Below are 25,823 nucleotides of genomic sequence, written 5' to 3' on the forward strand. Positions count from 1 at the left end.
CTGAGAATGGAGATCACACTTATGAGAACGTGCAATGTCTTTTTGCTTTGTGGTTTTCAATTAGATGATTGTCTTAACTCAAAGATTTTGGATATTGCTTGAGTTTATGAATTTAGGCAATAAAAGAGAGTATTTAAAGGTTGAGATAATAACGGTTATAAAGAATCCATAATAACAATAACGTGTCTAATAAAGGTATGTTTGGCAATGTAAAAGGATTAGTAATGGTATAAGTTCTAGATGACTTGGAATAACAACTTTGATACCATATTAGAATAATCCAGAGATAAAAAGACAAAATAGTTTATATAATCTTTTGTATGTATTGAGTGTATATAGACTACAATCCTATTTATGGAAAAATGCCTACACTAATATGAATAAGTTTACACGAGCTATTAATACAAAAATACTTAAATTCTTGATGTAAGCTATTGATAAACAAGTTGGTAACTTATCACCATGCCATTTATATGACTAACATTAGATCTACTTACTATTTAAATGACTATGAGTGGATTGAGTAAATATAAAAAGAATGAGTGAAAATAAACTTCCTTTTAATTTAAAAATAAATCAAATAAATAAAAGATGTTGTGGAATGGCAGAACACCCTTTTTACTAGTGTTATGGTGGAGTGAAGTGAGCCTCGTATTCATTATGAAAAGGTTTAGATAGATCAATGCGGCGACGGGTGGAAGATGAAAGCATTTGATTTTTTAATTTGGAGAAAAAATGAAATGGAGGGAAATTGAAAAGAAGGGACGATATAAAATGACAATCCCGCCCATCCTACTCCCTCTCGTACTCTGTACCGTCGTAGTATTGTTACATGCCAGCCAATTAAAAAAACCCCTAAAACCTTAAAGAAATAAAATCCCCAAAATCTCTCTTTGTCTCACTTTCCTTCTTCGTTTTCTCAGTCTTGGCAATAATTTCCTTTTTCTCAGAATCTGAAACGCCATGTACATTCAATAGGAGATTTTACACTTGTACGACGTCGTGCGATTGACGCATTGGTAAGTAGACATCTTCATTGCTTCTGGTTTTCTTCATTTAATGTGATTAAATTTCTTCTTTTTCTCCATTTTTTTCTTTAAATTTTTAGTCATCTGTAATGCTTAAGATCGTCCACTGTACTTTGTTCTTCCTCGTATTGAATTCTTTGTTTACAGTAATGGAAGTTTCTTCCTTGTGTTTTGGGTTGATTATACTGAAGTTGTTTTGAAAAGGAAAAATCTTTTAAAGCTAGGGTTTTGTGCTGGTCTTTTAGGGATGAGAGAGGGTTTGAGATCTGGAAAGCGCTCCGTGCAAGTGCAGAAAGACAAGGTTTTGCCGGAGGAAGAAGTTGAAGTGAATTATGACAATCTAAAGCGTTCTTATGGGTCTGGTTCTGTGAAAGAACTTATAAAACTTGAGGAGGGAGGTGGGTCAGAGAATGGTGAATGTGGAAAGGATGGATTAACAATTGGAGAGGGGGATGGGTCAGAGAAAGTTGAATGTGGAGAGGAGGGATTAAAAATTGAAGAGGGAGACAAGTCAAAGAAAGTTGAATGTGGAGAGGAGGGATTAAAAATCGAAGAGGGAGACGGTTCAGAAAAAGTTGAATGTGGAGAGGAGGGGTTAAAAATTGAGGAGGGAGATGGGTCAGAGAAAGTTGAATGTGGAGAAGAGGGGTTAAAAATCAAAGAGGGAGATGCGAATATGAAAATGAAAGTGGAAGAGTGTAATAAATCTCATGATGGTGAGGTGTGGAAGAAGGTAAAAGGTAGGCGTGGTAGGCCCTCAAAATTGCGAAAGAGTGAAGAATCTGTTGGTTGTGTGGTGAGGAAGAAGGTTAAAGGTAAGCGTGGGAGACCCCCTAAAGTTAAGGAGAGTGATGAAATTTATCATGAGGAGGTGAAGAAGAAGGTGAAAGGTAAGCGTGGGAGACCCCCTAACATTCAATCTAGTGATGATTCTAATGATGATAAAGCGAGGAAGAAGGTTAAACGTGGGAGACCCCCAAAACTGCATGATAGTGATGAAGCTAAGGGTGAGAGAAGAAATAAGTCAGAATTTAAGTGCGATGGGGATGAGCGGATGGTAATGAAAGATAAGTGTGGTAGACCCCACAAAATGGCATATGACAGTGAAGAAGCTTATGGTGAGGGAAGGAAGTGTTTGAAACGTAAGCGTGGGAGGCCACGCAAGGACCATGCTAATTATACTGTTTTGAAGCCCAAGTTTGGTAAGGGAAGAAAGGTAAATGGCTTTAGAAAAAGCAGAAGGGTGCCAGAGCAGAGAGATAATGGGAAAGGATTGAATGAGAAGAGGTTTGCACCTTCTAAATGTGAAACAGAGGATAGTGAGGCTTTGTCAAGGCTGACATCAGAGGCAGTAAGGGTCTTGAAAGCTGAGGGTCAGAGTGAAAAGAAAAGGGCTGAAGCTAAGCAAGAGGAAGCATTGGTTAGAAGTGAAGCAAAACAGTTGATAAGAGACCAAATAGTGAGACTTCTTTTTGCTGCTGGTTGGACGATTGAGTATCGGCCTAGGAATGGTAGAGAATACAAAGATGCGGTATATGTAAATCCTGAAGGGAAAACTCATTGGTCAGTCACCAAAGCTTACAAGTCTCTTAAATTCAGTTATGAACAGGGGGATCATAATGCCAGGAGCAGTTTCACATTTACTCCAATACCAGAGGACGAGCTCAAAATACTTGAGAGAAAAACTCAGAAGACCAGGTCAGATAAGAATAAGAGAAGATGGCAGAAAAAAGCTAATGATGAGGACACAGATGGTGATACAGTTACTACAAAGAACAAGAAAAAACTAAAACTGTCCAGAGCAAAACTGAGTTCTGCTGACAGTTCAGGTGGCAAGTCACTGAAAAGGGGAATTAAAAGGAAATCTTCACTTTGTGAGGACAATTTAGTTGTTCTGTCACACAAAGGAACACCAATGACAGCCAGGAAGCGTAAGCAACAAGAACCAAAAAATAGGAAGCGATGTGCTTTGTTGGCCCGCAACACTGTGGAGGGATTAGAGTCTGATAGTGATAGCTATCTTCTATATGAGGGTAAGCGAACTGTGCTTGCTTGGATGGTTGAATTGGGCACTGTGCCACTTAATGGGAAAGTGCAATACTTGAACCCCAGAAAGACACGACAAATACTAGAGGGCAAGATTACAAAAGATGGAATCCATTGTGATTGTTGTGATGAAATCTTATCAATTCCCAAATTTGAGGCTCATGCAAGTAGCAAGCCCTGTTATCCATTTCAAAATCTCTACTTGGAGTCTGGAACTTCCCTCTTACAGTGCATGCAAGATTCATGGAACAAACAAGAAGAGTCCAAATGTAAGGGGTTCCATTTTGTTGATTTTGGTGGTGAAGACCCAAATGATGATACATGTGGTATATGTGGAGATGGTGGAGACTTAATCTGTTGTGACGGTTGCCCGTCAACTTTCCATCAAAACTGCTTGGACATAATAGTATGTATACCTCAGCAAATAAATATAGAAAGCACACACAATTTAAGTTTTGTGTTTTGATGAACTTGGAAAAAAAGGAGAATTTCCATGACATAGTTAGCATAAATAATTTTTTATATTTACTTACCAAAAAAAAAAAATCTTTTATATTTGGTATCTTGCTGAGACAATCTTGGAAACTGACATTAAAATTCTTTAATGTTTGGTGCTTGAACACTTACTTTTAATATGAAAATGAAAATGAAAATGAAAATGCTATACTTTGAATGTATCCAAAATATTTTTGGTTGTTTTCTTATATATTATCTCTATGACATGTTCTGAAGGTCTGAATCAGTTTTTTATCAGCCGTGGTCATGTTTTCGGTTGATGGCCTCGGTTTATCATTACCAGGTGTAGTCTAATAGTATATGCAGGAGTAAAGACAACAAAATTTCTTTGAAATAAGGACTGAAATTATGACTAAATTTTAGACATGTCTTTTCAGCATTAGCGTGTGGTAATATGCTTAATTCGGGTTTTTTTAGGCTTATGAGTAATCTGCATTTTCCTTTTGTACCCCCCTCTTTCTTACTGCAGAAATTCCCTTCTGGAAAGTGGCATTGTGTATATTGTTCTTGCAAATTTTGTGGGAGAATTGATGATAATACTTGCCAAATGGATGATAAGGACTCCGCTGTACCGGCATTACTAATATGCAGTTTGTGTGAAGAAAAATGTATTTACTCTATCTTCTTAAATGTCATTTGTCATATATTCGTTTGTTATTATCGTAAGTGTTCTCAAAATTGTTAACATTTTCTGAAGGGAGTACCATTGGCTCAAAAAATTAAGTGTTTTGTTTTTTTTGTTGTAGATCATCCAAGCTGTTGTCAGGCAGATGATGCTACAAATGATGATCCTAGTAGTCTGTCCTTCTGTGGAAAGAAATGTCAAAAGGTCCTATTTCATTTTGCCTGACTTAGTTAGTCTACCAGATGTCATTTTCGCTTTGCTATATTTAGAAGCATTATTTTTTCTGGGGGATTGTCATTTGAAGCTTTATGTAGTCTATTGCATATAGCATTTGAGACTTGGGAATAGACTGCATTGGACCATGGTAGCACTTTTATTGGATATGGGAGATTTAGCCTATGTATGGCTCAATGGTCCTTATAGCCTTGCAGTGGACCTGAAGCAGAAAAACGTATGCTTGATTGGATATGGTATTGAGACATTTGTGGCAGTTGCATACACCTGAAATTATTTTGTGAAAATAGTGTTTTTAGTATTTCTTTTAATTTTTAGGTTAAGTAGGTTTTTCTGTTGGGGAAATTAATGTATCTTTATTTTTTATTGGAAATTGATTTTGTTGTTTTTGATGTGCAGATATTTCTGAGACTAGAGAACCTTCTTGGGGTTAAACATGAATTGGAAGATGGGTATACATGCACTCTTATCCATCGGTCTGATGTTGGTTCAGATCTTGTTTGCACTGATGTGTGTAAGAAGGTTGAATGTAATGCCAAGTTAGCTGTTGCATTATTTGTTATGGATGAATGCTTTTTGCCTCTTCCTGACCACAAGAGTGGAGTTAATCTGATACAGAATATTGTCTATAATTTTGGGTAAGCACGGTTGCACTATATGTTTGTGTGCATTATTGACCATTTTGCACATGGTTGACAGATTGAACTGCAATTGGTCTCTAATTTTTGCTTCAAATGGTTCGGGGTTTTATTGACCATTGTTGTTTATAATTCAGTTTAAACATCTTTCCCCCTGACAGGTTCTACATAGAATTTTATGTCATTGCTTCTATTCTTGTTGTGTGTCTAGTGCTACAATCTTGCTGGTATACTTGTTACTACTATAATGAAAGATTTAATTTTTCATCTAGCTGGCATTACGGTCATGGTGTGTGTTTATGTGCAAGTGAAATTTTGGTACTTCACTGTGATTTTGAGTGCTATTATTGACTTAGTTGAGTTTTAAACAATTTTAATAAAAAACCATAGACTACATTGTTAATACAAGAAACTCATGGAAGGAACAAAATGCGATTCTTTACAATTCTTATATTTCTTTCTGCTTGTGTTGGAACACAAATTACCGTGTACTTAGTTTGTATATTTGGTGAGCTTCTATACTAAAAGTAAACACAGATTATTCCTATAAATATTGTTAATTATTTGTTATAGCTGAATTATAATTGTTCTGTATTCTGTTGAACCGCTCATCTCATTTTTCAGGTCAAACTTTAAGCGTCTAAATTATAGCAGTTTTTACACAGCAATTCTAGAGAGAGATGATGAGATCATCTCTGCAGCATCCATTAGGTATATGCCTGTGGATTTTATTTTATTTGCTTTAATTGCTTTGTGATGTACATCAGTGCTTTGTAATTGTCTTGATACATGTGTAGAAATAGCTTTGCTATATGATTGGAAAGAATGAATGCATACATGGATTAGTATTCATACATCCAAGTAAGCATGGAATTATTTAACTGCCTATAAGCAGATTATAACTGATCGTACTTGTGATGTAAACAGATTCATTTTTTGGCATTATCATAGCTATTGTGTAATAATTGTAGCTTTTAGGAAATGTGCAGCTTTTGGAAATTGAGTTCTTTCCTTTTCTATGAACTTTACCTTTTGGATATTCTAATTTATTTCAAGTCCGATAAAATTGATGGTCCATTAGGTTGCAGCTGTACAGACTATCCATTTTGATTATGTTATCAACCAGCATTAATTGTGTAGGTCAACTTATTTTACTATGTTGTCATATGTAGGAACGAACCACTTCTGACTACTGCAATTTTTTTCCTTCCTTTTTTCTATTGCTTGTTGGCCTTCAACATTGGAAGACTGAGTAGCCTTGCACTTCCTCTGAAAGCTACGGGCACTGGTTATTATGTTGATTGGGCTAATGTTGAGTTTCATGCAGTTTTTGTTGATGGAGCTTGTAATTCCTTGACATTTATTTCTCCTTGAAATAAATTCAGAGATGGTTTCATAATCAATTACTGGCAGAGACATCATGTACTTTGAGATGGAGAGGGATAAATTACTTTTCATGGCAAAACCTCTTACCCGGGGACTTTAGGATGTGATTGCAATCACATAATCTGTCTGTTATTTTCTCTTAAGATCATTTTTGTTTAGCCCAAGTTGAATACGAAGTAACACTTTCTTTTCCGTTGTGTATTGTCGATTTTGCATGTGTTTCTTTGGCATTGAAAAGAATTAAATACTGACGATTTATTATTTATATTTTGTCAAATAGGATCCATGGAAATGAATTAGCAGAGATGCCCTTTATTGGGACGCGCCACATGTATAGACGTCAAGGAATGTGCCGTCGGCTTTTAAATGGAATTGAATCTGTATGTAAAGAATCAAGAATCTTTTCTGCTCTCATCTGCTTCACTTTGTTTTGGGATGCAGATCAATACCAGACTCAGTTTGAATATGATTAATAGTTAGGATCAGTGACTTCTATTATTCACAAAATATGATACTTGTGAACCATTGGATCAATCCATTTTGATGCATTTAATTCAATTTCGAGGTGCATTTATCATTCATATATGAAACCCTAGTTGCTAAAAAAGCATTGGTCTCTCATTCAAAATTGTTTGAAAAAAATGTCATTGACCATCCCCTTTTAGTAACTGTTTATTACTCTCTTCTTATTGGAAGCTTTCTATGGTCTCCTTGCTAATAGATTTTCATCATATTTATGCATTGAGTAATCTGTAGTTTGTGGAAATTATTTAAGAGTGCCTTTTTTTTCATAAATAAAAAATTAAGGTTTTATCATTGAAACACATGTAGATGTCCATATTAATAATTAAAGTGTGCACAGAGTGCCATTATATTGGTATTTGTATGTGGGTTTTTGTAGATTTTCATTTATTTTTTTGAAATTTTTATCTTCTCGACCTTGCTATTTACTGGTTTCAAATTCTGGTTTTTCTCTTCATACAAACTCTTATATATTATCAGGTTCTTTGCTCTCTACATGTTGAGAAGTTAGTCATTCCTGCAATCTCCCAACTCACAGAAACATGGACTTCAGTTTTTGGTTTCAAGCCCCTAGAAGTGTCAAGCAAGCACAAAATGAAGAACATGAATCTATTGGTGTTCCCCGGTGTAGATTTGTTGCAGAAACCAATGCTGAAACATCATTTTATTGGGAAAAGCATGGTTCCTGTTGAAGGTACTTAATGGAAGAACACACACCAATGCGCACACAAACTCATTCTAATCTCAGTTCATATTATGCATTAGTGTGTTTTATACAGTGTATGTTTTGTAGGTGTAAAATCCGAAGAACTTAAGAAGCATCAAACCGTTGATGAGATGGCACATAATTCGGATGGGAAACGTTTATATCTGATTGATTTGAATGTTTGTAGTGAAGATACAGAACTTGATGAATCTGTCATTGGATCCACTTTGCAGTTTCCTGATGGATTGTCCTGTGATACATCTAATGTGATGAGTGAGACTGTCAACTTACCAGAATCCACTACTGATACACAATGTATCGACCAATTGGGTGTGATTCATAATGTAGTGAAGGGGAATGATAAATCTGTCATTAGTCCTCTGGGTTCTGCATCTGATTTTAGACAAACTGAAGTTCCCAGTGATCATGGAAAATGTCCTGATGCTTCTGCATTGACTACTGAAGGCAGTGCATCTGATGTTCAAATAGAAAATAGCATCATTAAACACATCAGTTCCTGTGACGAGGCACTTGCATCTGATGCCAGTAAATCTATCGAACATCAGGATCTGAACATTTTACAGAGATTAAAACCTTCTAGTGAGAATGTTGTCGCTCATGATTCGGAGGCTACAAATCATGTGGATCTCAATGCAAAGTTTATTAATGGTCCTCAACAGTCGCTAGTCACATCTGAGTCAGGTGAAAGGACAGTTGACACTGATGTAGTAAAAAGTAACCTTGCTGTTTCCCTGGATCCGTCTACAGCATCAGTTGATCTGTACCGTGCATCTACCAGAAGCTCTTGTACCAATTTGCTGCAGAAGAGTAGCAACATCCCCAGTTGCAGTATTAACCAAGCTTCCTCACCCACCTCCCAAATTCTACAAAATCTTGATAATTCTAGTTCTTTTGTTGAGAACTCTATAGCTGATGACTCTCAGATGAATACCAAGTCTACAATGCACCCTGGGGCAGATTCTCAGGTTATTCATTCAACTGTCACACATTGCAATTCTGAAGCTTTGTGCAACTTGAGTCCTGGTTCTGGTGTGGGTGTAAACTGTGCCTCTGGTGGGGGCAACTCATGTGGTACCCCTGAGGTGATAATCCTATCTAACCAGGCTAATTGATTTCGTTTTTGTTATGCTCTGTAGAAATCAGGTGTGTTTTTTATGGTAGAAATGAACGAGGTAACCGGATGACGGGCTTGGACAAGTGATTTCTCATTATCATAGCATTTCAGCTTTTTGAGGTTCATTTTGTAGCGGTGAAGCTGAAGGCTCAAAGCAGGCGTCTTAATTTTTGGGAAGTCAAATTTTCAGAATTTGCAATTTTTTGGAAGTACAGTTTAGCCAGAGCCTTGTAATCGAAATGGTATTGCATAGCGTAGCTTTAAAATCTAGATTTAGCTGCCACTGAGGGTTGTGTATTTCTAACATCATCCATGCCCCTTTGTAAATGAAACAATTCATGGCAATATTATGAAAATAGTCATTCTTCTGACCATTCCTATCTGTATTGGGTGATCTCTTTTTTGATATTTCATCTGTCACATGGAGTTAACATGGTATTAAGTTTTAGTACTTGTTATGGGACAGAGTAATATTGCATCTTATTAACAATCAGTATAAACATCTGAACAAATGTTGATGAACCATGTGGTTAGTTGACATTTTATTTTTTAATTCAAAGTATTTTAATTATATGATAATATATTAATTTTTGTATTTATATCTGTATCATTTATTAGTGTATAATATATTATATGAGAGTGTGAGATGATGTTTTGATGTGATAAGATCAAAGTTGAATTTGAGTCTAATCGAATCGAGTTTGGGTATAGATTGATTTAAGTTAAACTTAAATCTATAATGGTTAGTTTGAATTTATTTGATTGGTTAGAGTTGTTCAAAGGTTATTGATGAAATAAATATTATTAATAAAAACATAAATAATATTATTAAAAAATAATTTAAATTGAATTTGAGTCAAATTAATTTTGGATTGAATTGAGCGTCACACGGAACCGAGTTGACTCTTAATATTCACGAGAGCGGAATAAATAAAAAGTAAAATTGTCCTGGCAATGTGATATCATTGCCTCATAAACTATAAATACGCTACACTTGATATTTCGAGGGTTTTGCATTCCTCACTGCCCCTTCATTCGAAAGTCGTCACTCACACGCAATCTGCTGGTGCAAATCTGAAACCTAAGAATGGTAAGTTAATATTTCATATTTCTCCTTAGAGAATCTAAGCTAAATGATGCGGCCTTGTTGATCGGATCAATTCTTGTGTAGTCTTTGGTAGCCAACGAAGATTTTCAACACATTCTTCGTTTACTCAACACGAACGTCGATGGAAGCAGATAATCATGTTTGCTTTAACCTCCATTGAAGGTATCGGCCGTCGCTTTGCCAACATTGTATGCAAGAAGGCTGATGTTGACATGAACAAGAAGTATCTTCAATTTCTCCCCGAAGTAATCATATATTTCATGAACAATATTATCTGTTGAAAAATTATTATCTATAAGATTTCGATAAAGAATATGACATTTTTTTGATAAATCAATTTGTTATTATATCTTGTGCACCTGTATTTGAATTTGTTTGTGGTTTCGTACTGATTGATTTGTGGTTACTTGCTAATGGTTTGAATGGGTGATGTTAGAAAATAGTCGCAGTAGTGATATTGAGGGTTTGTTTTTCTTTTTAATTGCTTGGATTTTTCTGAGGTCTCTGACTCCTGAATTTGTTGTCCACAGAGCCGGAGAATTGTTAGCCGCGGAGCTTGAGAACCTTATGACAATTGTTGCAAATCCTCGCCAATTCAAAATCCCAGACTGGTTAATGGATAGGCAGAAGGAATATAAGAATGGAAGGTACTCTCAGGTTGTTTCCAATGCCTTGGATATGAAGCTCAGAGATGCTCTTGAACGTTTGAAGAAGATGAGGTCTATTTTTGGGACTCTTTAGACTAGCAGATTCCATTGATTGACAATTGGTTATTATTATATATTTGAAGTCTGTATATCAACATAGTGGTGCCTATTTCCAAAGTGATTTGTTGGTTATATCTCAGCAGGTGTCATTTTCATCTTCTGCAATTATTTATTTTGCTTGACGTTTTCTCTGGCAGGAATCATCGTGGTCATCGTCACTACTGGGGTCTTAGAGTGCCTGGGCAGCACACCAAGACCACTGGCAGCAGAGGAAAGACTGTTGGTGTCTCCAAGAAACGATAATCTGGTTTCCCAATTTTGATCTTCTTGTTGATCCATGCTTTGTTTTCAATGGTTTTAGTAGGATTTACCTTTTAGAATGTACAAGAGAATTCACATGCTTTCTTTCAATTTTGATTTTTAAAGGTATGATTTGCTTTTATTTTTTTGAAATGAAATTATGGCTTCTCTGTTGTGATCATTTTTATAACTTAGAGCTTCTCTTCACTTGTACTGGTAGGATTTTTCTGGTTTGGATTGCTCTGATTGTTAAGACTGTATCTGAAGCAGTAGGATTGAACCCTGATAATTAACTAGTAATGTTTGGTGCACATGTGAGTTCAGAGTAGCACGGAGGGGTGCTACTTTTTGTGCATCTTCTTCATGAGTTGTGTTGTTTGTTTAGAGTAGAACCAAGGGAAACCTAAGAACACCACCCAGCACGAATAGAGAGATACATATTTGATATTTGAAGAGCTGTATTTAGGAAGAGTGAAACATGAACAAAAATTTCTTACTATCTATGCATACTAATTTGATGGTATATAATTGAATGATGTGATTGTTTATTTTTTATTTTTTATTTTATTTTAAAATTATCCAATCACATGTTGTCATATAAATTTATATAAATAAGTTATTAAAAAATGTTTATATATGCAGCATTATTTGTTAATTAGGAAGAATAGAGATTTAAAGAAGATGATACTTTTCAAGCATCAAATTCCGCTTTTCCAGAACTATGAAGCTGAGAGTTTTAACCCTGAACCAAAAGGTAAGATATGATTGGCATTAGTCTTCAGACAGGACTCTCAATGGATGAATAATGCTGATGACATGACATGACATGGTTTAGTGTGGATATTAATATTTGCAGGAATATTTCAATGAAAGCTTTCTTGCAAAAGTTTTCTGAAACATGTCAAGTGTCAATGTCATTTTCATCAATTCATGAAGAAATTGTGTGTGCCCTTATAAAATGAAGCAACTCAGTTGTAGAGAACACAATTGTGAATATGTAGGGCTGGGTATGTTATTCTAGCTTTGGCTCAATGTCGCCTGTTTCTTACATGTGTAATTAATTGCCCCTTTTAATGGTGTCCCAGGTGGGACATTAAGTCACTCAACATAAAATTTACGATAAATAAAAATTTGAAATGCATAAAATAATGCACATTGAATACTTTGTCATTCCTTGTACCTATAACAAAATGAGAAGCAAAGGTGTCAGGGTAACGTGACATGAAAATATTCAGATTGATATTGTTGTGGCTCGACTCTTTCATTGTCACATCATTAGTCAATGTTAATTCAAAATTTATGGAGTTTGACTTATATACCAATTTATCCATTCACCTGATCACACTTGGTCTTCGAATTTATCCATTCACTATTAAATGTCTAATTTACCCTTCTTTTAACTCAAAAAATGGGTAGTTTGCACTTTCAACTTTTCATGGATTAGCTTGTCGGTCATAATTATACTATTGGCCGAGGGACTATGTCCCACCCAAGTTTAGATATCATCTTACAATCACATTGATAGGATTCAAAAAATCTGAAACCTCATCTATAATATAATTTTTGTTAATTTTTTTTTGTTAAAAATAAAAGTAAAATTTTTTACTAATAATATTAAAAAAATTTAAATTTATAATATTTTTTCTTATAGTTTTGAAAAACTAATAATTTCATCCCTCCAGATACTATATTCGGCATCGACGATCTCCCCTCTCTACCATACATAGTTAGTCAGTGCACATGAGATCTGAGAGATTTCAAATCTCTTCGTGGATAAAATGATCAAAAATCTCTACATCATCGACGAAGAGATATCTCTTCGTCGATGAAGAGATCTGAAACCCAAATCTCTTCATCGACGAAGAGATTTGGCATCTCTTCGTTGATAAAGAGATTTGGATCTCTTCGTTGACAAAGAGGCTTCATCGTCATTTTTTTCAAATCGTCAGAGAAAGTGGTCGAAGGGAAAAAAGAAAATTCTAAGAGTTTGAGAGAAGGGGAAATGTGATTTTTCAAAATTAAAAAACTTTAAGATAGATGAAATGATAGTTTTTTAAACTTAGGAGAAAAAAATATAATAAATCTTATATATTTTTAATATTATTAATAAAATGATGATTTTATTTTTATTTCTAATAGAAAAATTTAATCTCAAATGGTCAATAGATAAAATTTTAAAATTTTCAAACTTTGTAAATATGACTTTAAAATCGTACATAAACTTGGATGGGAAATAGTCTTGTAGCCCTTATATTATTCTAAAATCAACCTATGTGTTATGCATGTATCGCGCTAAATTTGTATCATTATGATATGACGATTCATACTACTTTGATTTTTTTTGTTTTGGTTAAGTATTTTTCATAAAATTTTAACGATAATCAGAGTCTAAAAAGAGAGAAAATAGAAGAGTTCAGCCAAGCCTGGGCCAATAAACCACAGGCTCGTCTCGGGAAGCCCACAAAATGATGCGAAATAAAAATGTCAAGACATTTCGCACTGGACTGCACAGCTTCACATGACAGAATTAAATCCGACAGATAGACTGTCTATGCCTGCATCATGAAAATGACTCTCACGTAAAATCTACCCAGAAGGCCACCCTCCATTGTAAAATCATTTTCTGATTAAGGAAATAGAAGCAATTCTTCCAGTTGAATCAATATTGAACTTATTTTTCAGCAAATGACAGACAACAACTACAAGTACTCAAAATTTTCTGCATATTGAGAGATCTCGCTGTAAGATTCCCATTAATTATATTACTCTACCTCTCCTGCCATCAAAACAAAACATGCAGATGAGTTCATCGACTTCAAATTTTAAAAAACCATTTCTCCTCAGAAACAAGTCCTTATCAATGGCATCTATTCATCGCTGATATGAATCTTTATAAGAGAAAAATAAAACACTATTGACAAAATATAAAGGACAACATCAAGATTCCCTGGTCCTGTCTTTGCTAGGCACTAGGCAGTAGCCCTTTTTTTTCAGGTAAATGAAGTCCAATTAGGCTCATTTTAATCCAGTTATAGACAAACCACCGATTCTATACTTTATTTTATGGATTAACCATTTGGCTTTATCTTTAACCTTCTGTAAAGACGAGAATTCTACCTTAAATTATCATTATCATTCTTTCAGTCGGATGAGTATCCTCTTGGAAACTATGGACAAACAACCAAAAGGAGAATAAAGAAGAAAATGGAAAATTAACAAAGTGCAGAGAGTGAAATGAACAACTCTTGCAACCCCCCTTCATTAATTGGCCTCAACGCTACTAACTAAGAACGTAACCAACGCAGACCTCTCAACCATATTTATCAACTAATAAAAGAACTAAAGTTTAAGTTTATCTGCAACAATTAAGAAAGCAAAATTTGATTTTGCCGCGGGCTTTGAAACAAGGGCCAAGGGAAAGGGTGGGAAAGATATGGCTGGCTAATAGATAAAATAGAAGACAGAAACAGGGGACCATCTTTTGTAGTTCCCCACATATATTATCAATTATGTATTGCCAAAATATTTATGTAACGAAAAATTAGACAATCATTACATTATCCTTCAACCGACAATTCTTCAAAACTTACACTAAATACCACCGCTTCCGCCGCCTCCACCGCCGCTGACCATGACGGGATAATTACTCTAGCTCCCTAGAATTATTGTCTGACGACATCAGACTCAACAGAAGATCAGCAAAAGCTGATACAATGAACTTGTGCGTGCTCTTCGTATTCAGCGCGAGGTAACATAGAAGAAGCTCCTGCAAGTAATCCCAGTTGGCTTTCGCGCCCATTAAGTGACGTGCCTCCACCATCTCCTGCATGGATCGCCGGAAGTCCAAGTAGGGGTCCGACGAGTCGGTGTGGACCGCCACACTATCTTTAACAGTCGCATGCTTCATCAATAAAGATTGAAATGAATCTTCCGATAAAATATTAACATCTAATGATTGGTGCGAATCGTCGTTCGTGGGACTGATCATACCAACGGGCGTATCGGAAGATTCAGCGGTGACGACGGACGGTGTGTTTTCAACGATGGAGTTGGAGCGACCGGGGGAGGTAAAGAAAAAGCGTTGAGAAGCGAAAACGGTGGCGAAGTCGGGTTCGGATTCTGATTGAAATTCGGATTCTGAGAAAATAGAGTCGGAGGAATGCGTGCGGGTCATGGATTTGGAAGTGGAGTCGAGGGCGTTGGTGGAGTTGTAATCGTAAAGAGTGTTGAAATTTCTGAAAAGAAATGGATGGTGGTGATGGAGGGGAGGGGATGACTGGGGGGCCCTTATTGGACGTTTGATCTTGGTGAAGCACAAATGGGGGTTTCTTCCATGTGTGGTGGGCATTATTATTATTGTCGTTGTTGAGAATTGAGAAGAAACAGAGAGTGTGAGAAATGGAGAAGAGAAACTCTTAAGGGTGCATTTATGCGGGAGTCCAAGCAGCCGTTAAAAAGTCTCCGTCGAAAGTGAAGCGTGCCAATTATAAGTTTGGTTAGTGACATTTAATTGAGTAATTTACCTTTTTCCCTGAGAGGAGAGGAGTGCCCTAAAACATATCATTTTTATAATTGGCACGTAGGGTAAAAAGCGCGTGAGAGAAGGTAAGTTTTGCTTAATTTCCATTATTTTTACAGACTCGTCATAATCAATCACTTACTGGCGGCTACTGATAAAATCAGTTTTCAGAGACTGATTGATCAAACGGCTCTGAATATCTTATCACCACCTATATATACAATACAAAACAATACAATACAGGATCTCTTGTCTCTGGTCTTGGGCCCCACTAGCTTTCCCTGACGAAAATTTATCAAGTTATTAATTTGTTATAACTTTAGGTTATTTGAAGAAATTAGAAACATCAATCATTCCTTCTTTTTTCATTATCTCTTCCCTTTTCTCACTTGTCTTTTTTCAAAAAATAATATTATTTTCTATTCTTTAATTAAAAAATTTTCATATTAAGCTATCTTATAAAGGTAGAATCTTGAATGATTTGGATGGTTAATGAAATCATCTTTTAGGGTTTACTTTAATAACATGTAATTAAAACAGGGAAAATAAATGCTTATAATAAATTAGGGTGATCTTTCCCTCAATTAACGTGTAGCCTTTGAAGAAGAACATTATAATTTCGTATTAATAGATGATTGGGTGAGTAATCAAATTAATAAATGTTGTAATTTCCACTGTTCACCGGAAAATCAATCATACCAACCAGAATCAGGTTTCGAAACCGTCACATCATCTTTCATCTCTGCCTTGCCTTCTACCTTAGTAGCAAGAAAACCTTCACAAGCCAAAGTTTTCCCTCTTTTTAGAATAAACTCATACTGCTCTTGTTCATCCTCATCCTTCTGAATTATTGACACGGTGCGTTTCATTACTGCACATTGTTTTGCTTCCTTCCGTTATTTCCCACTTCAACACCCCTAATATTCACTTCTGAATTTTACTCTTAACATGGTCCTGTCAACCTTGAAACTGTGATCAGCCACGCACATGGTGGGGATCAATCTTCAATTCTTCAATTCCTCATCCATCCAACTAATTGTTTGCTTCTGTTTGCCCTAACTCACCACCATTTCTTTTAACTGTTGCAGCAGTGCGTGACCACTGCCTGCAGAAAACAAAACTCATGTGCGTGAGAAATCAACATCAGCTTCATGAGATGAGAACATTTATATGATTGTCCTCCTTGCTTTTACTTTTATTTATTGATTAATGGAGCCATCTATCTTCTCATTTTAATTTGTTACACATATTTAGGTATTTGAATTTGTCAAGCTTAATTAATATTCATTCTACCATAGGCATCATCAATAAAAACAAGCAAGTTTTTATATTTATATTCACCTAGCTTAGCTTGTACGTATCGGTAGTCCAAAATTGACTGACAATACTTGTCATATATGAGGCTGACGATCCCCCAAGCACTTAACAGTTAACTCATTTATTAATTCACCGAAACTTATGGACACACAGTTGCATATATTCTAATTTTGTGCAACCGGTGAATGTCAATTCATGCACGCAAGAAACTTACGTGATGTACAAAAGAAAGAAAATCTCTTAGGTGGGGCATTCCAAATTTCGTAAGTTGCAGCAGAAAGATAAAAACAAATTAAGAAGACTATTTAATATTTTAAACTGCTGTTTCTGATCACTGTGGCAATGTATTTGTTTACGATTCTGCCAAAGAACACTAAATTATTGAGTTGAATCATGAAAAATTAACACATTAAGAAGTACAAGTGATCGGATACGCACAGCCACGCTGCATGCAAATGTGCTATCTGTTGCTGCTGCTTCAGTAGTTTTAGGGTGAATATTATAATATAAACCACAATTTTCACGTGTTAGGAAAGAAGCAGGAAGAGAGATGGTGTTGCTGTAGAAGCACACTCTCTGTCTCCCAATAATCAGGGCATCTTGATGATATGATCAGAGGAGTGTTTGAGATATTAGAGTTGAACAGTAGCAAATTGTCTTTTGCCAGGAACTCTGCCCATTAGACAGCCTAATTGTGCAGTGTCAGTGAGACTTGTCAGCTTCTTTCTCCCATCTCCATTCTACAATTAGTACATCCAATCGAGTTGCGCATGATAGTTATTAATATTGTATATATACATATACATATACTATTCTCTCATCAAACAGCCTGGGTAAGTACTCTACCGGAACTGATTTTGATGTCGTCTAAACAGAAAATTTTGAATATAAAAAGTGGCCGAAATTAAGAGTTGTGCAATTGTTAATTGTTTTGAAACCACCCTTTTAAAGCTTTTAGTTTAGATAACCAATTACATCAAATGCAAAACAAATATTAGGAATAGTTAACTAATTGGACCATCCTTAATTACATTTAACAAATGCATAATGTAATTTTGAGGAACGTATATATATATATATGTATATATATGTATATATATATATATGTATATATATATATATGCATATGTATAAAATAAGGTTAATCGAATAAGAAGGTTTTGAGGACTTGTATTAATTGACATGCAAATGAGAATGATTATGAAATGTCAAAAACTAGACATAAAAACAAGTACGGATTTAAAAATTTTTGAATGAGGTCCAACAACCTAAACATATAAAGACCTTTGCCGGATGAGCAATGTTTGGGCTAGCTCAACACAATCAGTCCAAATCGACCATGCGATGGGCATGGTCATCGGTTTAACTATGTAGTGTTGACCATATTCAAGAATTCGATAAGGATTTAACGCAAACTGAATAGCCCACAAAGTAACAAAAATCATCTTTCTCCAAACCAGCACCATATTTGCTTGAAGTTGCGCAAAACGACCTCAATTATAAGAAGCACCAACTACTATTTGATATTATGATATTACATTACAAGCAGTTTATATTATAAAAACGAAAACATGATTTCTTTTTTGTTATAAAGAAGGAAAATTAAACTGACAGATCAACCGTAAACAAACAAAAACAGCAAAGTATTAGTATTCATATCTCGTTTCGGTTAATCCTAGCTGCTGCAGCCAAGGAAGACGCCACCCCACCTGGTGTATTCCTCATATCAGTTTTATTTCTTCTCTCTGCACTAATCACTCTGTCAGCGTCTTCACGCCTCACGGGTTTGTCATCAGGTAGCTTCATAGTTGCATCCTGAAAAGAAAAAAAAAAAAAGGTTAAGACACAATAGCCTTCAAAAAAAAAAAAAAAAGCATCCATCTCTAAAAAAATTACTAAGAATTACCGCTAAAACTTCGGAGATGGTGGTCTTATCTGCCAATAACGTTGCCCGCTCATTATGCGCGGCTGCAGACTGCGCTGCAGCACCTATCCCGCCTGGCTTAATTTCATTATTACCGCTCGCTCTCACCTCCGCCGCATGAATGGCAGCAGCGTCGCTCTGATCCACCGGTTTATCCCCCAAGGAAAGAGCAGTCGCCTCTAATGCTTCGCCAATTGTGACTGAATCACAATCAAAAACAGCTCTTGTAGATCTCGCTGGGATTTCTGGTTGCTCATATTGGCACACAATTTGGTCTCCAATGGCTTCGACGATAACATGTTTGCCATCTATGACGGTTTCAGCGACGGTTATGCCTTGTTCTCTGGATATATCAGAAACAGCCTCGCGGCCTACAAGACCGGCCCTCTGGTTGACCGCAGCTGCTGATTGCATGACAGCAGCGGGCCCGCCTTTTTGGGTCTCTCCGAGAACCATGCTCTCGGCTGCCTGCATACTGGCGGCGTCTCGTGGTGCGACGGGCTTGGATGCTAGCTTGCCAGAGACGTCAAAAACGTCCCCGTATTTGATGGGTTCTTGCTGGGGTGACTGGTCGGCCTGAGGCCTTCGTGGTTGCTGCTGGCTCATTTTGGACAACAGAGATTGTGTTATACAGAGTTTCAACGTTAAAGCAAGATAATAACTGCGGTTGTGTGGAGGTGGCAGCGAGGTGTTGCGTACAAGTAGTCTGAGTACAAGGTTGAAGATAGTTGAAAGTTTCTGGAGAATTTGACATCAGGGTTTGTAACTGTACACGTGTGCTAATATGAAAGAGACTTGTGGAAGGTTTTTTGACAGGTGGCAAGGAAGCTGGGATTAAAATGCCCAAGATTTGCCACGTGTTACACACTTTCCTGGACGTAAACGTGCTTATATTTGCGGAACACGTAGCATCGCTGAGATGATGCTGCTGATGCGAAAATTTCGCACAGCGACAATTTCGTACATTAATGGAAAATAGGCAATTGTGAGTCTTGCGTTGGGGTTGGATAATAGCCATTCAAATTATTGAACTTATTCTATAGGATATAAAAATAATTACGGGAGAATAATTAATTAAATACAAATAGAATTTTAATGTGGTTCCACGTTCTACTTAAAGCTTATATGTATAACTATATTACAAGGATTGTCCTAGTTTTATAGAAAAAAACATAGTTATCCTTTGTAGACAAATGATTAAATGAAAAAAATGATATCATAGATATTGAGGAGTTGAAATGCTAAGTTGAGTTCTTGTTGTTTTTTTGATAAAGAGAGCATTTTGATCTTATCTGCAGAGAGATAGCATGTTTGGTCACTAATTGAGTAGATGACTAATTGCCTCTTAAATGATGTTCTATGAGTCTACTTAAGAAGGAGTTTTATCGCATAGTTTTTGGAGGATGAATAAGACTTCAAAAATCCTTCATCTTTCTACATAGACAAATGACACATGAAACCTAGGTAGGCTTATAATTCATTGTGATGATGATATTTGTATCATGTATTTAATGCATCAGATGCTTGTGTCGTGTGCCTAACACAATCATCCACATCACCAAGATGTCTAAGTGAGCACATTTCGTGTACATTATTAGATTGATGACACATGTTGTAAGGGTTTTATAATACTCTCAGGTACGTTCTAGGGACATTTTTATTTTTTGACCTTACTTTGAGACATTTTCAATCTTAAATACATATATTCAAATGTATGTATAAATAAATAAATAAATAAATAAATAAATAAATAAATAAATAAATAAATAAATAAATATATATATATATATATATATATATATATATATATATATATATATATATATATATATATATATATGTTCACACGTATGTATATATATATAAAAAAACAAAAACTTACAAAAAGAGAAAGGATAAGTAAATATGATAAGCCAAAAATGTATGTACATACATTAAGGGATAAAAAACAAAACAAAATGCTTTTTTCATCATCTTCTAGAAACTCAACCTTTTTCATGTTTTTTCTTTGTTTTTGAAGAAAAGGCAATGATTTAAAGGGGTTTTGGAAGACAAAGTAAGGAAAAAAAGAAGAGGAAACACTTTGGAGGCCTTGATAACCAAAAGATCTCTTTATTTTTTCTTTACCTATATTTATTTATATATATATATATATATATATATATATATATATATATATATATTAAAGTATGTTATATGAATATGTTAGTGTGTTTTGGCATTGATTTAAGGTGGTTCTTGGTGAGAAAATAAGTAAGGCAAAGAGGAGAGAGCAAGCTTGACAAGTATTGGCTTGAAGCAAAGTAAGTGGAATTATTCTTGGTCTACCCTAAATTTGCTAAATAAAGTCTATATTTCACTTTTTATGCCTTTGATTCCCTTGCTCTCTGTTATAAATGATGATTTTGTGTTATATGGATGCATTGGTCATCGTTGGAAGCAAAAGAGAAAGGTTTATATATATAAATGTTAAGGCCATGACAAAGGATATAGAGATACATATATAGATATGAATAGACATATATACTTGATTGAGTTGAGTTAAATGACATGGTTGAGGAGTTTTAAAGTTGAGAGATGTTGTTTTGTCATTTGGGGTATCTATGTGTATGATTTTGGTTCATGGCAGAGAGTTGAGAAATATTTATAATTTTGTCACTGAGTTCGTCCCACATTTTGACTGTTTTATTTGATGAATCATAAGTGTTGCTATAGCGTGTTGAAAAGTTCTTTAAATCCTCTTTTCAATTATATATGGTTTGTATGATTTGGAGACCGTTTGAACTATTAAATTGCTTGAACAAAAAAACTGCTCTACCAAACGAATAGTAATTACAGTTCTTGGAAAGTAGGAAAGGAAAGAAAAGAAAAGAGAGAAAAAGAAAAGAAAAAGAAATGAAAGAAAAGGAAGAAAGGAAATTTGGGCTCAAGAGTCAAGGGTTATCCCCAAAGTATGGTCTGATGGGTTATAGATACGCTATAATATTTTATATGCCTAAAGAGAAAGAAAGGGCTCGGGCATGAGTTTCAGTTTTAGATGGAAGCAAAATTAGTAAAAGATAATGCATGCATACTACAAACTGTGAGAGAGCACTTCATACTACACTACCTACAATAGGGTATGTCCACAGTAGGACAAATTCGTAGTAAAACATAGATTTGTAGTAGGGTCCGCTCGCAGTAAAGTATAGTTTGGATTTCGAGTTGGTGTAGTGAGATAAAAAAGAGAGAGCTCAAACTTAAAAAAGTGTTATATCCCTGTAGTCAGCTTCTAGAAAGTATTAGATGGATACTAAATAGGACAAAGTGTGACCTTAATAGAAAAAGACGAGCCAAATTATTCCCTCAAAGGGAGATAATTTATTTATTTATTTCCCTTTACTAAGTGTTCTTATCCCTTACTTCTTTTCCTTTCATGATTACTGGTAGAGGTGATTGGGGTAGATACGAGGCAAGGTTAGGTCAGTGAGGATAGATATGAGCTAGAGCAAGTTATCTATGATTTATATTATATGCGTATAGCTGTATGATATTGTTTACTTCTGGCCTTATGCAGATAAAGTTTTAAAATAGTTGTACAGTTGTATCTAAGGGTATGTACATATTACTTTATGATTTTAGATGTTTTCAGATGAGTTTTACATGTGATATATACATCTTTTGTTCACTTTTGGATTTTTAGTTTTCATAGAACAATTTCTAAACGCTTTTAGTGAGGAGTTCATTTTAAAGTTTTTTTTTTTAAATAGACGTTTTAGATATTAATTAGTAATATTTTTTCTCTAAAGGGTAGTACTTATGGAGAGAGATGTTATAATTTTGCTCAAACGATAGAGATTGCTTACCATCTAATAATCAAGAATAGTGTGTTTAGGCCTTTTTGCAATAGATTTATCTGAAGGTCTCAATGTTTTTCAGTCTTTTTAAAACCCTTGCATCTTTTGTTGAACTAATTTTTTTCAAACACAATTCCAATGCATTTTCTACACTTTTAATCTAAAGGTGAGTTTTCCTTAACTTCATTTGTCTTTTTTTTTTTCATTAATATGTTGTTTGAGTGTACTTTTAGGGTTTTTTGTGCTCCTTAAAGTAGAAACATTGTTAGGGTTTTTGAGTCATGCTTTTGGTATGGTATGATTCTTGAAAATCTTATAGATCAAATATTGTGTAGTCGATGACTTTGCTATCCTCTTTGTAGATATGAGGAGATCATCTTGATGCCTTCTTTAACTAATTAAGTCTTCTATGAATAGTTAAACTGTTTAGAGTATATTCCTACTTAGGGGGTGAGCAAATTATCCATTTGAAACTGGAACTATCAACCATCAAACTATCAATTCCAGTTCCTACCCAAAATTGAAGGAAATAAGGTAGGATTCAAGTAATAAACTAAAGGAGCTTGTAGGTTTCAAGACCAATTTTTCTTACCCTTGGAAATTAAAATCGAACCAAATTGATTTGATTCATTCATTTAATACACTAAGCTAGGCACTTGACCCAATGATAAAATAAAAAATTCATAGGAAACCCTATTTCCTTTTACCCAATTATCTTTCTCCCAACCTCTCCACTTTCAAACTTTCTCTCCCAATCTTTAATCTTATTCCTTCATTTGGTTTAGTCTTTTAGAGGATTGAATAACTGAATCAAAGTATCACATAAATCAAGGTACGCTATTGTGAGATGTTGTTTACTTTGGTGTTTGTTGTGTGTTGGTTCCAAACTTCCAAAGGACTTTTAATTTTGTTGTTGCATTGCACTGACATGTTTAGTGCATCAACATAATGCATGAGTTGAGACCACTGCTAATTAATGCATCTTTTGATCTTTTTTTTTTTTTTTGGTTTTGGTTTTGTTATAATTTCTCATCTGCTAACTTAAGTAACTTATGAATTCATAGCTACACATTCTACTCTTTTATTGGTGTTATCATCCCAAATTAATCATGCACTCTTTTATCTAAGATCTTGATGTTGATATGTAAATTTAATATTAGTTAACCAAAATTATATCTATAATATAAGAGCAAGTAGAAATTGAAACCGAAACCTACCTGAAACTTACACAATTGGTTACGGGTAGGAGCCGACCTTGTAGATTCAAGGTTTTGGTTCCTATTTTTAGTAATTAGTAAATTCTAGTTCTAGTTTTGTTTCTTGAAATATTCATACAATACCTAGACTCGCTCACCCTTATTCTTGTCAACTCATCTATGTTAGAATGGGAGATAAACAAGTCCTTCATATGGATTATGGTAAACGACCAATAAGATTACGAATAAGATACCATGTGTTATTGGACACCATCTTGTAGTTGTTAAAGGTAGTCTCATATGGACTACCCATGCTTCCAATATAATGTGTTCACTTCTTCCTTTTACTTTTAGGTCTTAAGATGCCAAGGAGAGTGTTCAGATAAATATTGAAGTTTTACCAATAACTTCCATGGTGAGGAAATACATCTTAGAGGAAGATTGGGCATAGTTTTGGGGCATGGTTACACCTGCAAAGCTTTAGAGGCTTGTTATGTTTAATATGAAAAGACAAAATTAACCTTGTCATGGACTTATGAGTGTTACAACTATTCATCACTTAAAATTACCTTTCTATTCATATCATGCCAGATGGACAAACCAGATAGCATGCCATATTAGATAATTTTAAGTGATAAACATTTGTACACTAAGGGTGAATGATCATGTCATTAGTTATCTAATTAAAAAATATAACACCCTTAGGTATGTTTAAGGGTATTTTCATCTTTTAGCTATGTATGTTTGTAATAATACTTAAATAATTGTATATATAAAAAATTCATAACACATGATCGTGTGGGGAGGCCACATACGCTATGTTTGTAGTGAAAAAGGGGAAAATCATCCTTTCCCATTTTTTATTTAATATTTGGCTCAATTTGGGAGATATGCATGCCTATGCATGGGGAATGCATGTCTATGCATCGTCAACATATTTGAATTTTGGACAAAGATGTGTCTTGCGAAGATTTTGGAATATGGGTTTATTTGCGTAATGACATGCACACTTGTGTGTCTTTAATACATGTTCGTACATCACTGTCTTGAGTGAAAATAAAAAGGAACCTGGATGCATTTAACTAATTATTCTGCCTTTATTTCCAAACCACAAAGAGAGAATTTAGGGGAGATTATTAAAGTTTGAACCAAAAATCGCAAAAGAGTTGTTAAAGGGATTAGCAAGCCATGTGAAGATCGATTTTATCATCAAAAAAGAGGTAAGTAAATGATTTTTCATTCTCTTAAACCACGTTAATAATTTGGCTATACTTCTAGTTGCAAAATTTATTATAGTTTAACTTATGATACGCAAAATATATGTATACGTGATAATTATCTGTAGAGGTTGAAAATTTATTTGGTTTGAATAAGTATGTGTATCTATGAAAGAGATGATGCTTGTGACCTTGAATAGTGGTTGTAATTATTATGTTGTTTTAGTTAAAAATTTTTATATCAAAATCATAGATTGTGAAAAAGAATGCTCACCTATTAATAAACTCAAATAGGGAATGGTGATAATTGTGGTGTTGATGTATATTTGAGTATGAGTGATCGGCGGTTTGTTCTTTTAAAAGAATGAATGTTAATGTTAAAGTTAATTATATCGGGTAGTATGAATTAACAATAAGGACCAACAGTGTATAATCGAGGGTGATGTTATGTGTATTTGTGCATGATGATGGCCATATGAATGTTAAATTGGTGTTCCCCGGTGGATTAGAGATTAGAAAGTATGGTATGGAAATTTTAGTGATGATCTTAAAGTAAATCGAAATGAGAATTATTTGTGATAGTTGTGTTACTGGTAATTAAGGATTCGAAAGTACCATAGTTGAATTTGTGTAATCGAAACTGATTCAGAAATTAGAGACAAAAATATGGAAAATTAGCATTACACGTTCGTGTGTCACCTGACACACCACTGTGTATGTTTGGGGGAAATTCTCCTTATGCTAGATCAATGCAAAGGAGTGTGGATTTGGGAATGGGATCACTTCCATGTGGCATGAGACAGATGGTTGTGTGTCCTACGCCAAAGATATGCACTTGTGTGTTTAGGGTTTTCACCATATGA

General features: G+C 34.9%; 4 protein-coding genes across 9 annotated transcripts; 2 read left to right on the forward strand and 2 right to left on the reverse strand.

Moving 5' to 3' along the window:
- Positions 1 to 760: 760 nt before the first annotated feature.
- LOC123223632 lies at positions 761 to 9,210 on the forward strand. 4 transcript variants are annotated; one of them, XM_044646899.1, is made up of 10 exons: positions 761 to 1,019; positions 1,274 to 3,480; positions 4,060 to 4,198; positions 4,337 to 4,419; positions 4,849 to 5,087; positions 5,712 to 5,798; positions 6,754 to 6,853; positions 7,476 to 7,689; positions 7,789 to 8,804; positions 8,884 to 9,210. In XM_044646899.1, the coding sequence occupies exons 2-10, from the start codon at positions 1,276 to 1,278 to the stop codon at positions 8,887 to 8,889; spliced, it is 4,089 nt and encodes a 1,362-aa protein (XP_044502834.1). In that variant the 5' UTR covers positions 761 to 1,019; positions 1,274 to 1,275; the 3' UTR covers positions 8,890 to 9,210. The 4 variants fall into 4 exon arrangements, with proteins under 4 accessions (XP_044502834.1, XP_044502836.1, XP_044502835.1 ...); XM_044646901.1 differs by having other exon boundaries at positions 7,789 to 8,687; XM_044646900.1 differs by having other exon boundaries at positions 762 to 1,019; positions 7,789 to 8,687; positions 8,859 to 9,210.
- Positions 9,211 to 9,810: 600 nt separating this feature from the next.
- LOC123223633 (40S ribosomal protein S18-like) lies at positions 9,811 to 11,377 on the forward strand. 3 transcript variants are annotated; one of them, XR_006503824.1, is made up of 4 exons: positions 9,811 to 9,926; positions 10,008 to 10,189; positions 10,475 to 10,663; positions 10,849 to 11,377. XR_006503824.1 is itself a non-coding variant. In XM_044646902.1 (2 exons), the coding sequence occupies exons 1-2, from the start codon at positions 10,374 to 10,376 to the stop codon at positions 10,952 to 10,954; spliced, it is 396 nt and encodes a 131-aa protein (XP_044502837.1). In that variant the 5' UTR covers positions 10,319 to 10,373; the 3' UTR covers positions 10,955 to 11,377. The 3 variants fall into 3 exon arrangements, 1 of the variants encoding a protein (XP_044502837.1); XR_006503825.1 differs by having other exon boundaries at positions 10,008 to 10,106; XM_044646902.1 differs by lacking the exons at positions 9,811 to 9,926; positions 10,008 to 10,189 and having other exon boundaries at positions 10,319 to 10,663.
- Positions 11,378 to 14,406: 3,029 nt separating this feature from the next.
- Positions 14,407 to 15,459, reverse strand: LOC123223125 (transcription repressor OFP16-like). Its single transcript, XM_044646213.1, has one exon. The coding sequence runs from the start codon at positions 15,297 to 15,299 to the stop codon at positions 14,595 to 14,597; it is 705 nt and encodes a 234-aa protein (XP_044502148.1). The 5' UTR covers positions 15,300 to 15,459; the 3' UTR covers positions 14,407 to 14,594.
- Positions 15,460 to 18,284: 2,825 nt separating this feature from the next.
- Positions 18,285 to 19,425, reverse strand: LOC123224336 (late embryogenesis abundant protein D-34-like). Its single transcript, XM_044647972.1, has 2 exons — positions 18,694 to 19,425; positions 18,285 to 18,602 (listed from the first exon to the last, which is right to left on the reverse strand). Exons 1-2 carry the CDS (start codon positions 19,315 to 19,317, stop codon positions 18,441 to 18,443), a joined length of 786 nt encoding a protein of 261 aa, XP_044503907.1. The 5' UTR covers positions 19,318 to 19,425; the 3' UTR covers positions 18,285 to 18,440.
- Positions 19,426 to 25,823: the final 6,398 nt, after the last annotated feature.

Source organism: Mangifera indica, chromosome 8 (assembly GCF_011075055.1).
Source record: "Mangifera indica cultivar Alphonso chromosome 8, CATAS_Mindica_2.1, whole genome shotgun sequence".
Taxonomy (NCBI): Eukaryota; Viridiplantae; Streptophyta; class Magnoliopsida; order Sapindales; family Anacardiaceae; genus Mangifera; species Mangifera indica.

Excerpts from the sequence above, each read along its gene's own strand:
- LOC123223633 (XM_044646902.1), top strand. The coding sequence starts at position 10,374 with ATGTTAGAAAATAGTCGCAGTAGTGATATTGAGGGTTTGTTTTTCTTT. Across the intron at positions 10,664-10,848 it reads GAACGTTTGAAGAAGATGAG|GAATCATCGTGGTCATCGTC; the intron begins GTCTATTTTTGG and ends TTTCTCTGGCAG.
- LOC123223632 (XM_044646898.1), top strand. The coding sequence starts at position 1,276 with ATGAGAGAGGGTTTGAGATCTGGAAAGCGCTCCGTGCAAGTGCAGAAA. Across the intron at positions 4,199-4,336 it reads CAGTTTGTGTGAAGAAAAAT|ATCATCCAAGCTGTTGTCAG; the intron begins GTATTTACTCTA and ends TTTTTGTTGTAG. Across the intron at positions 6,854-7,475 it reads TTTTAAATGGAATTGAATCT|GTTCTTTGCTCTCTACATGT; the intron begins GTATGTAAAGAA and ends ATATATTATCAG.
- LOC123223125 (XM_044646213.1), bottom strand. The coding sequence starts at position 15,299 with ATGCCCACCACACATGGAAGAAACCCCCATTTGTGCTTCACCAAGATC.
- LOC123224336 (XM_044647972.1), bottom strand. The coding sequence starts at position 19,317 with ATGAGCCAGCAGCAACCACGAAGGCCTCAGGCCGACCAGTCACCCCAG. Across the intron at positions 18,603-18,693 it reads CCATCTCCGAAGTTTTAGCG|GATGCAACTATGAAGCTACC; the intron begins GTAATTCTTAGT and ends TTTTCTTTTCAG.